Genomic DNA, 13,183 nt, shown 5'->3' with positions numbered 1-13,183 from the left:
GAGGAAATGCATCCTTTATTTAAGAAATAAGCCTTACTTTTACGTACGTAGCTGTTTAACTTCCACATCTTTATCAGTATAAACCCCAATTAATTACAAAGCACTAAAATAAAATCTAAAATTTAAAACGAAAAAACACTAAACATTTCTTTCCGCACATCTCTTGGTTTCTAAAACGTTCTTCTGTGGTTCTGCCCTGTTTGTATAAAGCTCCACATGCCTCCACGTGTTTAAACATTACCCATTCTTTTACCCAAATCTCTGACATTGATAGATATGTAAAAAATGTTAAATATGTATGTTTAAATATAATATGTAACATATTTAAATAAAATATATACATATATATTTTGAAGTCTATGACAAAGCTTTAGTTGTGAAATAAGCAAGGATGCAGGATTGTACATCTTTTTGTCGTGCTTTCCCCGTCATTAGACAGCAATTAAAATCAGACAGAAACAACATGACACAACTGTTAAATTTTCTTATGTGAAAATTGTAACAACAAATATTCTAAATAATATAGAAACATAAAAGATTGCTTAACTGATTTTAATAACATGACATGAAGCCCCTAGACTTGATATAATCGTTATGCAAAATACATAGGTGAATACTGTCTTTTTTTAAAAATATAAAATAAATAAGCAGACGTGAAAATAGGCAAGTTTCCATTAAATAAATGAAAATTTTAAAAAAAGAAAGTTTTGCTTTCCATGTCATTTGAAGAAGGAAAATTATCATTTTAAACAATATTCAAGTTTATTAAACAAATAAAAAAAGTATTATAAAATGTTTAACTTTCATCAGCTTCAAGGTTTATGTTGCTCCCAAATTTTGCATACAACTGAACTTTCAAATCTGCTAACACCCGCTGAATTGATTCCACTCTGGATTCTAAGGCGTCAATTTCTTCTTGCAAATTTTTCTGGAAAAAAAAATTTTTAATTAATTCTATTCAATAGGATGATTTCTGAGCATCTGTGTCTGAAATAATATTTGGGGAGAATTTTAGGTCAAGAACCTTCTAAACTTGGACAGGCAGCTAAGTAACACTGATAATTAGATCTAAATGTCTGAATGTGGGCATTTTTAATTCATGGTCCATATCTGCTTATCACAGAATAAATCAAGCTTGTTTTCTCAGTTTCTGCTGATCTAAAAAATAGTAAAAAATTAATTTCTAAATTATTTCCTAATAAAGAAGCAAATACAAAGACTTCTATAAACAGTTTATCCTGGGCCTGCTGGCTTCTAACCCAGCTTTTTCCAACAACACAAATAACTATGAGACTACAGGAAATGATAGAAACTCACACCACCAACCACCAATAATTAAAATAACAACTTATGATCCAAATCTGGCAGAAATTTTCACTAACTTTGAGGCCTCTGGAGCTGAACTTTGGAAAAGAGTGGTAAAAAGTGCCTCATTTGTAAGAAAGAGCAGCTTTGCCCAGTGAAAAGTCAGATATTTTCTAAGTATTTGAGGTGATAGACATGTTAACTATCTTGATTTAATTATTCCATATTGTATTAATAAATTATAACATCCCATTTTACCCCATAAATTTATACACTTATAAATTGTCAACTTATAATTTAAAAAAAAAGAAAATACAATTCCAAAGGACAATTCTTTCTACCTGCCTATCCATAGATACTTAGCCTCTTCAATTCTAAAACCAGTTTTGTAATGTTAATGCTTCCCTCATTAACAGATTAAATAAATTTTAACATATATTCTTTGTTTAAAAAAAAAAAAAAGCCATAAGTTCCTTCCTGGCTAGGATCCAATTTTTTTTCCTAAACATGACAAAAAAAAATGAAATCATACAAACCAAATACCCACTAACATTAGAAACCAAAGAAAATCTAATATTGACAGTGTTGCTGTTTTAGAAATCTAGCCAATGGTTCTCAAAGGGTGGCCCCGAGACCAGTATCAGGGACAAAATCACGTGGGAACTTGTTAGAAATACACACTCTGGGGCCCTACCTCAGCCCTCCTGAAAGAACTTCTTTGGGTTGGGCCCAGCAATCTGAATTAACAAGCCCTATGGTGACTGTGATTTTCATGCATGCTAAGTTTGAGAGTCACTGTTACAAAACAAGAAATACAAATAAGACATAGGGCTACTAGAAAGGGATAAATTCTAAATTTCTATACCACGAAAACCTGGTTAATAAGTAAAATAAGACACTAGAAAGTTATTTTAATAACACAAGTCCAATCATCTCTCTTTTCCAAAAATATCTGAAGGCTCCTCTTTGCTCTGGGACGGGAGTGGGCAAACTATAGCCCACAGGCCAAATCTAGCCTGAAGCTTGTTTTTGTCAAGTTTTATTGGAACACAGCCACACAGATTCACTTATCTTGCTTTCACAGTAATTATGGCAGAGGCTGTGCAGCCCACAAAACCTAATATATTTACTTCTGGCCCTTCACAGATAGTTTGCTGACCCCTGCTAAGACAAAGTACAATTTCTTCAACTCAACTGACTGGAGTTCTCCAAGATGTGGCCACGATTTTAGGTGCTCCCAAATCTCCCGCAAATACATCTTCTTGCAGGGCTATGTTTGCACCACCGTCATCCTATGGCCGTTTACACATGTTGCTTCTCACGACTAGAACACCCCCCACCCCTTTCTGGCTAATAGCCACTTATTCCTCAGCTGTTATCTCATCACTTTCCCTGGGAGCCCTTCCCTGACCCTTGATGTCCAGACTCGTATAGATTCCTCTTCCTATGTTCTTAAAGCCACCTCTATCCTCATGTCACTTTCTACTCATTATCAGTTTTGTTTATTTTTCTTTCTTTCCATCTAGACTATATGCTCCATGCAGGCAGGGGCCAGGCAGGTTTTGTTGTCCCCAATTATCCCTAGTACATGGCAGAACGTGATACAGAGTAAGCACTCAATTCATTCATTCTAGAATTCTAGAATGAGTAAAAAAATAAAGGTCCAGCCGGGTGCGGTGGCTCACGCCTGTAATCCCAGCACTTTGGGAGGCTGAGGCGGGTGGATCACGAGGTCAGGAGTTCGAGACCAGTCTGCCCAACATGGTGAAACCCCGTCTCTACCAAAAGTACAAAAATTAGCTGGGCGTGGTGGTGGGTGCCTGTAATCCCAGCTACTCGGGAGGCTGAGGCAGGAGAATTGTTTGAACCCAGGAGGCAGACGTTGCAGTGAGCCGAGATTGCGCTGTTGCACTCCAGCCTGGGCGACAGGGCAAGACTCCATCTCAAAAAATAAATAAATTAATTAATTAATTTAATTTAATTAAAGTTCAGTATCTATCTGTGTATGGGGCAGGGGATTCACAATAGCCACAAAAACCATAAACTATCTGGGAATACTTCCAATAAAAATATTTTTTAAATGGTTAAACAAATAAAAAGAACAAAAATCACAAAATTTGACCAAGAAGAAAAGATTTAAACATAAGGGAGACATATAACATTTCTGCATGGAAAGACCCAGGAGTAAGTGATAGTTCTTCTGAAGATTTACTAAATGTGGGTTTCACTCATACGAAGTTTTGCTTTTTATGACATTTGAAGAGAGACTATCATTTTAAGCAATCAGGTTAATTAGCAAAAGCATTAGGAAAGGTTTATTACCATCAGCTTCTCATAGACAAACAATGTGGCTGTCCCTCCCATACAGTTAGAAGGCATGTGAACTGAAAATTTCATACCATGTATCAAATGTCTCAGATATTATCAGAGAACTCATATGCTGACTGACCCAGTAATTATACTCCTCTAATTATTTCCTCAAAACAATTTTCTAAATGTGAACAAAGATTTATGTAGAAGAATGCTCACAGTAACATTACTACAGCAAAATATTGGAAACAAATTAGTGCTAACAATAAGACCTGTGACCCCAATTGATAACCATCAACATGTTATTAAACAGTCATCAAAAACGATGTTTTGAAAAGGCCTGTGTGCCAGGCTCAGGGCAGGCTTCCAATGAGCATCTGTTGGACAAACAAACATTCAACGAAACCAGCAAAAATGCTCCTCCTGGAACACTAATTGTCCAAACTAGGAAGCAAACTACATGGAGAGAAGCAGAGAGAACATAAAAGAAATACAGGAAAATGTTCACTATGAATGGTTACCTCTGCGTAGTAGAATTACAGGGGATTTTTCTTTTCTGCTTCAATATATGCAATACCTTCTAAATACTTTTAGTTTTGAGCAAGGTTCTGGAGTCAGAAGACCACTGTGTATGTGTCACTTTGAATAAATCCCATAACCTCTCTAAGCCTCTATTCTTTGTCCCTAAATTGGGATAACAGGTCATTGTTAGGATTCAACAAAATCCTGCTGGCAAAGCATTCAGAGCATGCCTGGGACATAACAAGGCAGTAAATATTAGCTATAGCTAGCATCCACTATTTCCCTACATCTATAATTACATGTTCTTTATAGTGGTATAAATTCTAATTTCAGAATTAACCTTGAACATACCTTTGCTTCTTCTAACATTTCTTGTGTTTCTTCTTGAGAATGACTAATGAAGACATCACCAATTTGATAAGGTATCATTAAGCAGTCATCATCTGCAAGCATGATGTCATCACAAGCATCTTCTAGGTTTTGGAGTTGTTTCTATAAATGCAAAATGGCAAAGAAAATGTACTCAAAGTTCTCTGATAGAAGCTAAAGGCCAATTGTAATTTGGGGACAGCAACTCTCTGAGGGACCCTCTCACAAAGGTATTATTACCACATTAGAATAAGACCTTAATTTGTAACTTTTAAGAGGACATTTCACAAGCAAGCACTTAGAGCTACCTAACGCATAGTCCTCTGGACAATAAGCACCCTGTGGTGGACAGCAGGCACATGGTCACTCAAAATTTCTTCTATTTTAACTATTTTCGACTTTGTGAATTCTGCCTTCCTACAAAAACAAAACCAAAAAACCAACCTACATTTCTCAGCCTTGCTTGCTGATAGGGTGTAAGTAAATCATGCTGGTAATGAATGTTCTGCCAGCATGCATAAGTGATAATAACTTCAGTTCCACCAATCAAATGCAATTGAGCTGGATTTCAACTCAAGGGAGACGGCTGGACACAGGCCCCAGATTTACAGGGGTAGGTGGCACTGGCAGCAGCAGCTTGGTGTTCCTAAGTCTGCAAGGGTGGCTTCCTCATTGGGAAGACAGCTGACTCCGGGATCAGTGGAGGCAACAGCTGTTCCATTGCCAGCCAAGTTCTCCGAGACTTGTTCCTGGAACCTCGGTCTAGACTCAAACTCCTCAACAATTCTGTAAGTTATCACATACCCCTTTAAAAAATGACTTTCTGCTTAACTAAGTGGATCGCGTCATTCATCTGCAACCAACAGCCCAGAGAAATATATATTTACTTGTTAACTGAGTTCAGTTTTAGTAGCTATAGTATAAAAAAAACCTTATTCTTCTAATAATTATTTTCAATACCTTTTTTACTTCTATTTCTTCCTTCAGCTCTGTGATTCTACTTGTATTCCGTGCAAATTTGTTTATCTTTTGTTGATCTTCGAAAGTAACATTGACATCTTCTGCAGCCTGAAAAAAGTGTTTAAGTTTTTGTAAAATTTTAACGGAGAAGTTATCAGTTAGCTTTTTATATTTCTCAACAATAACTCAATAAGCTATTTGCACTCATATAGTCAAGAATCACAAGAAGTACAGAACATAACAAATGCCTTATTTTTTGTTCCACAAGCTTAAGGTTTGTTCGTAAATCTATAACCTTTTCTGATACTCCATAAAATAATTCCTAAGCTATAAAAACATTGCAAACATAAAGAACAATTAATAAGTCCTTTTAAAAGGAAAGAAAAAAGCCAACTTTTGGCACAGAGCAGAATTTCTCAAGTTGGAGCATTCTTTCACTAAGATGACCCAGGGAACCAAAAGTTACGCGGTCAAATATATTGGTAAATGTCTCAGAGTAGTGTTTTTTTTCTTGGAGCTAAAACTTGCATGAGCTTACTGGCTAAAGGGTCACTGTGCAATTCCGTAGCTCTAGTCCATTCATAGCAAAAATTATGTTTATAATATAGGACCTGCTTAAATGCCTTAATAAGGTCTACTTTACTAAAAAATGATGAAAATTGAAGGTTTAGTATTTAAAAATTAATATTTAATGTGATTAAATTTACAAATTTGCAAATAAAGAGTACTTGGATAACATAAAGTACCAATGAAATAATTAAAAAATAGCTAACACTGATTGAATTTACTATGTGCCAAAACTTCCTAAGTACTTTATTATCTCTGCTAATCCTGCAATCCATCTTGTTAAGGAGGATCACCAGTACTATTTTACAGATCGAGAAACTGAGGCACACTTTATATAATGTGACCAAAGCCACACAGCCAATAGGTGGTGGAGCTTGATGTCAACCCAGGCAGACTGGCTTCAGAGGTCGGACAGGTCCATGAGTTCTCAGTAACTGAATGTGAACGTGCATCTGTGTGAGCGTGCACGTGTGTGTGTGAGTGTGTACGCAGGCTTAGGCACATCTGGAAGAGGCAGCAGGATGTCTGCTTTCATCAGATTCTCAAGGAGGTACCATATATTTTTAAAAAATAAAGCTAAAACATAAAACCAGACTCTCCTTAGGGTTTCCCTTCCATTTATAAAATGAAAACCAGAGCACCTGATTCTAGTTTAAAGGAGGAAAGATATTTGTGTGTGTATAAAGATAGTTCATACTGAAGAACTACTTTTGGCTTTTGCAATAACAGTAATGAGCTCACAACATTCACACTCCATCCCTGACCTGGTCTCTCACGACCATCAACCTAAGGTATGTGAACTTTTATTTCTCAGAGGTTGAAAGGCAGTGTCAAGCAATACAGAGCTCAGTGGTCGGAATATAACACAGCCCTCCCCTTTGTTAGGCTCTCATTCCAATAAACAATTTCACATCCATTATGCCCCACCTCAACAACCCAGAAGATAGGCTGAAAAAATCCTTTACATCACACTATGTCTAGCTTTGAGTGTTCAACTGTATGCATAATTTTGATGAATATGGAAGTTGGGGAACACTGAGCTACACTCAAGAAACCAAAGTCTGTATCTTGGCACACAAGTCATTTTGCCTAAGTGAGAACTGTCAATTCCCTACGCAAATAGACAGCACAGAATTCTGAAGAGTTCCTGTTTTCCTGAAGAGTATATGCCATTTTGTTTAAATACTGAACCCCTGAAAATCTTAACAGGTATTTATGGATGCATTTGTCATAGTGAGGGCTCAACAGAGCCATTCACATGAACAGATCCAGCACAGGACTGCCTGGCACATAACTGAGGCTAATACATGGTTTCTGAATTTGAATCTAAATCATGCTTGATCAGACTCAAACACATAGTTTCCAAAATGTGGTAGAGAGAATTTGGCTATCTGCTTTCTGTCTTTCCAAAGCAGGAATTTCCTGTTGTAGCCCCACCAAACCACAGGCATCAGCACACATGTGGCCCCTGGTATCCAGATCTTTATAGTGGTTTTCCCACTGGGGTTAAGGGCTAAAGTTGATGTGTGAGTCAAATATAACGCATGCCGCCCAGTGGAGTGCCATTTACAGCAGAGAGTAAGATGTCAGTACCTTTGATGGCTAACAGAGGCTTCTGTTTCAGTCTCACTGTCCTAGAACATTCCTACATTTCTTGAAGCTGCATTTTGGCAAGAAGTGGGTAATTTTTTTTTTTTTTTTTTTTTTTGGAGACAGAGTCTCACTCTGTCGCCCAGGCTGAAGTGCAATAGCATGATCTTGGCTCACTACAACCTCCGCTTCCTGGGTTCAAGCCATTCTCCTGCTTCAGCCTCCCAAGTAGCTGAGATTACATGCACATGCCACCATGTACAACTCATTTTTGTATTTTTAGTAGAGAAGGGGTTTCACCATGTTGGCCAGGCTGGTCTTGAACTCCTAACCTCAGGTGATCCCCCCACCTCGGCCTCCCAAAGTGCTGAGATTACAGGCGTGAGCCACCACGCCCAGCCAGAAGTGGGTAATTCTTAACTGGGGGACGGGGGGGTGGTCAATGGACATTGACAGGTCAATATACCCAGAGACTGTATGCAAAATGGCATGTATAGTATGTGCATTCTTCTGGAAGGTCTTCACAGCTTTCACCAGATTCTCAAAGGGATCCACAACCCCAAAAGGTTAGGAACTCCTGCCTTCAGGGAAACCAGATGTAGCTACTCTCAAAGTCAGAAAAACTCTAGGAAGAACTCATATCCTATAGTATCTGAGGCAGCACACAGAGTGGTGGGAAGAGTCAGGCTGCAATCCAATCCAAGTAAACAGGAACCTTGGGCAAATTACCCAATTCTTTGGAACCACTTCAGGTTTCTCATCTGTAAAATGGAGAAGCTAGTTCCTACCTTATAGGGTTGATAAAATGAACATGTAGGAGAAAGCCTGATGATGGAGTCAGTCAAATGATAGCTAAGCATTTTATATCCTGAATGTTGTCTATCAAAAATCATTACAAAGAACAGATCCAGATCTAGAAAGAAATTCTGCTAGGCCAAAGAGAAATATGCCTGCTCGAGATCCAAAGTAAAAATTCCCTGGGCTCTTTTCTTGAGAACTAATATCTTATGGGATTAGAGGAGGAAACTGAACCATACTCAGTCATGCCCCATGCCAAGTCTAGGTATTACACGCAGTCTGCACTGACAGCTGGGTCCCTAGAAATAAATTCTGGCCAATTTCAGTCTTTTATTTTTACTTTTAAAAACATATCTACCAAGTCTGTATGATGTAAACTTTTGCTCTGTATTTGTATTCAACTTTCTTTCTTTGTTTTTTGTTTTTGAGACGAGTCTCGCTCTATCGCCAGGCTGGGGTGCAGTGGTGTGATCTTGGCTCACTGCGACCTCCGCCTCCCGGGTTCAAGCGATTCTTGTGCCTCAGCCTCCCGAGTAGCTGGGACTACAGGCGCACGCCACCATGCCCAGCTAATTTTTGTATTCAACTTTCATCCATGCAGTAGTTTATTTAACAATTACTGTTTCCTATACGCCGTGCACTGTGACAAGAGAACCACTATCCCACTTTCATGAACACAAATGGCAAGCATACATCCTGGTGGAGGAAGAGAGCAAAAAACAAGATGAACGAGATAATGTTCAATGGTGACAAACGTGATGATGAAAATAAAACAGCTTAGGAGTAGAAAGTTTTGGGGGCCTGGGGAGTGAAGAAAACTTCTTTAGATAAAGGTCAAAGGTAGCCTCTCTGAGCCAAGGACATTTGTATATAGGATAATGAACAGAATCAAAGTGCAGATCTCCTTATGGTCAAGAACTGGATCTTAGAAGGCAGAACTCTAGAGAGGAGAGGACTGAATCATCTCATCTAAACACTCTCCCCAGCAAAGTCATGACCAGTTGAGAGATATGACGTGTTACAAATGTAAAGTACTCCAGATTGTACATGATTTGCTTTTAATTAAACTCAAAGGGCTATCTCTCTCTGTTTCACTCTCACTCACGGGCATACACGTATGTTTTCTCCTAGTGAAGGCAAAAGGGAAAAGTGCACATGTAAACTAATCTATCGGGAATTGTTCCTAACACTGGAAACATCTATGGGAGGACACTGCATCTATCATGTGACTCTTAAAGGCTCCAAAGTTAAAGAAGATCCTTTATATTCTGGCCACCACCTACCCCTCTCTAAGTTCTTTTCCCATCATGGTTCAAACTCTCTTCCCCTGATTATCTGCCATCGGGCGTTCCTTGTATTAAATGCACTCAGAGTCTCTGCAGATACTCCTCTCTAGAATGCTTCGCTCCCTATCCAACTCTCCCTTCCTTTCCTTACATAATCTCACAGATCTCAACTTAAATGGCACTTTCCCAGGAAAGTCTTCTCTGATCTCAAAACAGACCTCATTTTGGCCCTCATTTCATAAGTACTTTTCCTTCACAGTTCTCATCAGAGAAACCAGTTTTCTGTGTGACTATCTGAGTAATGCCTGCTCTGCCCTGGAACATACATTCTTTGGGGCTAAGAGATTAAGGGGAGAAGAGCTTTCTCACTGGTCACCACAGTTGTCTCCACTTAAAACTGAGACTACGCCATATTACATGCCCCCAAAAATTTACTGAATCAATGAAAGCAAAAAAAAAAATTGGTAATTAGAAATTTTGCAATCAAAACCCAGGGTTCAAATCATTCTTCTGCCATTTCCTCTTCTACCATTTACTTCACCTCTCTGCACTTCAGTTTCCATACCTACACCACAGGGCCCAATTTAACAAACTAGAGGTGAAGTGAATCTCACAAAGTTTCATACTTCTTTGAATCACCATGGCTCTAGACCCTACTCTGGGACACAGTAAGAATTTTTGGATGGCAGAATAGTAGGGTGAGCAACACATCCTGAGTTGGCTGGGGCTTTCCCATTTTTGGCAGTCCCTCAATTTCATATAAAAGGGGGCAATGGGTCACCCTACACCAGGCACAGATGGCATAGACTATGTGGTACTGGATAGGGGCAAAGCAAAGGAAGTTCTAATGTGGTCTTAAAAGTGGAATGAACGCAAATCCCTTCAGCCAAGAAATTCTCATCGAAGACTCCTCTAGCAGTTTAAAACACAGACTCCGGAGTCAGAATGCCTGTGTTTAAATGCTAGTTTTGCCTCCGTGCCTGTTTTCTCATTTGTTAAATAAGGATAAAAACAGTATCTCCCCCAAAGAACATAAGATAAACAATACACGCAAAAAAACTTACAGCTGTACCTAGCACACTGTAAAATTCCCCAAATTATCAGCCGTTATTTCCTTCCCCCTCTCCAATTTTCTTTTTCTTCTATCTGACTATCTTCACACATCTGGGAAGGCTCACGGGATTATAAACCCCACATGGAAGTTTAGCCTGCTTAGTGGTTACATAGGTGTGCTTTGAGAAAAACAAAACCAAACCTGAGTTTGAACTCCAGCTCTGCTTCTTACTAGCTGAGTCACTTTAGGGCCCCTAAATGCTCTGTGTCTAAGTTTCTCTACCTGCAAAGTGGGGAGGAACCCATTGCACTTGCTGAGTTGCGGGGAGGATAACAGATAAACGGCCGGCTGCTGGGCCCGGCACATCGTCCATTCTCAATAAATACTGGTTTTAGCCTGGAGGACTCAGGGGCCTCAAGCGTGGACATGGGCAGCTCCGGGTTGGACACAGGGGGATCTGGGGCCTGATAATCTGGGGATGCAGGAACCTGCTGTCCCTCTTATGAGCTGACTAACCTCAGGCAGGTGACTCCCCATCTCTGGGCCTCAGTTTCCTCACCCGTAACCACGGTCCCAGCAGCAGCTACCCATAACCAGTGAGGCTAATGCGATCATGCCGGTGCAACGCCCGAGTCAAGGCCAACCACACTCAACGGGACCTTCGGCTTCCCACACCTCAGCGGCGAGGCCGGGGCTGCAGGTTCCTCAGACTCCCCAGGGGCACCTTCGGCATCGCGGGAGGCGGACCTGCGCCCTCCGAGGCTCCCGGCCCCAGCCCCGGCGCCCCCGCCTCGGCTGGCCAGGTGCCTAGGAAAATGCTCAGGGCGCCAGGCGCGGGCAGGCCTTGCCGCGGGACCGCTCTCAGGGCCTCGGCCTCGGCCTCGGGTCCCACGCCGGGCTTCAGAGCTGCGCACCCCCAGCATCCCGCGCCCGGGCCCCAGCGGCCGAGATCCGGCGCCGCCCGAGCATCCAGAGCCCCGAGCGCCCCACTCACCGCCTTCTTCATGGTGGCCGCCATCTTGGGACTGGACTACGGCAGGCGGCGGGGAGGGCCGCAATGGCGCGCTTCGCCCCCGAGCGTTCTCTCGCTCCCGGTCGGCCCAGAACTCCCCGCAAAAATACAACACTGTCTCCACATTCCGTCCTCTTGGACTTTTGGCCAGTGATTCCAAACGGCTGGGACGTAGGGAGGAAATGTGACCTGGAAGGACTTGGTACATGCCAATTAAAGGGACAGGCAACCCCCGTGGACCCACATAAACACGGGGGTGTGGCGAACGGCTCCGGCCGCGGGCAGCAGGGGGCGCGCCCAAGGCTCAGCGCAGCGGGGCCCAGCTGGGGCAGCATCAAAGGGCTCGGGGAATTTTTCTCCACCCGTCCCACAGACTTGCATTGAGAAAGCTGACCTACCTGTAAAACGGCTAGGAACGAATGGCCTTGGCAAATAGGGTGTGAGATTTATGTGCCATGATAATTCAGGTGGTGTAAAGGAGGAGGCACTCCTATCTTTTAATGTAATTTTTTTTAAATTTAGATTCAGGGGGTATGTGTGCAGGTTTATTACATGAATATACTGCATGATGCTAAGGTTGGGGTTTCTAATGATCCCGTTGCTCAAGTAGTGAACATAGTACCCCATAGGTAATTTTTCAACCCCTTTCCCCTGCCTCCTTCCCCGTTTTGGAATCCCTAGCATTTATTGGTTGGTTTTCTGTTTCTGTGTTAATTCACTTAGGATAATGATGTCCAGCTGCATCCATGTTGCTGCAAAGGACATGATTTTGTTCTTTTTTATGGCTGCGTAGTATTCCATGGTGTATATGGACCACATTTTCTTTATCCTATCCACCACTGATGGGCATCTGGGTTGATTCCATGCCTTTGCTGTTGTGAATAGGCAATCCTATTAATTAATTTACAGCAATATTACTGAACAATTACTGTATATTCTGACACTTGTGTCTCCCAATTAGTAATTTTTTTTTTTTTTTTTTGCCTTAGGACCTCTTTATACTCCTGGAAATTATTGAGGACTCCAAAGAACTTTTGTTTATGTGGGTTATTTATCGATATTTGCTGTATTAGAAATTAAAGCAGAATTTCTAAAATGTATTTATTAATTCATTTAAAATAATATAAAACTCTATTCCATGGTAATAAAAATCACACTTTAAAAATAACTATATTTTCTAAGACAAAAACAAATTGAGAAGATTGTCATCGTTTTACATTTTCACTGATCTTTTTAATATCAGCTTAATGGAAGGTTAGATTCTCATGTCTACTTCTGCATTCAGTCTCTCCAAATACACTGTTTAGTTGCCTAGTTGTAGGTATGAAAAACCCCAGCCTCATACAAATCATGTAGTTGGGAAAGGGAGGCCCTCATGGATCCCTGAAAAGGTCTCAGGGACCCCCAAGG

At 40.7% G+C, this 13,183-nt stretch overlaps 1 protein-coding gene across 2 annotated transcripts; it reads right to left on the bottom strand.

The window, feature by feature from the left end:
• Positions 1 to 743: 743 nt before the first annotated feature.
• PFDN4 (prefoldin subunit 4) lies at positions 744 to 12,029 on the bottom strand. 2 transcript variants are annotated; one of them, XM_002830439.6, is made up of 4 exons: positions 11,756 to 12,029; positions 5,467 to 5,574; positions 4,489 to 4,629; positions 744 to 928 (listed from the first exon to the last, which is right to left on the bottom strand). In XM_002830439.6, the coding sequence occupies exons 1-4, from the start codon at positions 11,777 to 11,779 to the stop codon at positions 797 to 799; spliced, it is 405 nt and encodes a 134-aa protein (XP_002830485.1). In that variant the 5' UTR covers positions 11,780 to 12,029; the 3' UTR covers positions 744 to 796. The 2 variants fall into 2 exon arrangements, with proteins under 2 accessions (XP_002830485.1, XP_054397857.1); XM_054541882.2 differs by lacking the exon at positions 11,756 to 12,029 and adding an exon at positions 11,278 to 11,737.
• Positions 12,030 to 13,183: the final 1,154 nt, after the last annotated feature.

Source organism: Pongo abelii, chromosome 21, assembly GCF_028885655.2.
Source record: "Pongo abelii isolate AG06213 chromosome 21, NHGRI_mPonAbe1-v2.0_pri, whole genome shotgun sequence".
Lineage (NCBI taxonomy): Eukaryota > Metazoa > Chordata > Mammalia > Primates > Hominidae > Pongo > Pongo abelii.
The sequence above is the reverse complement of the archived record's forward strand: the minus strand, read 5'-3'. Positions and strand labels throughout refer to the sequence as shown.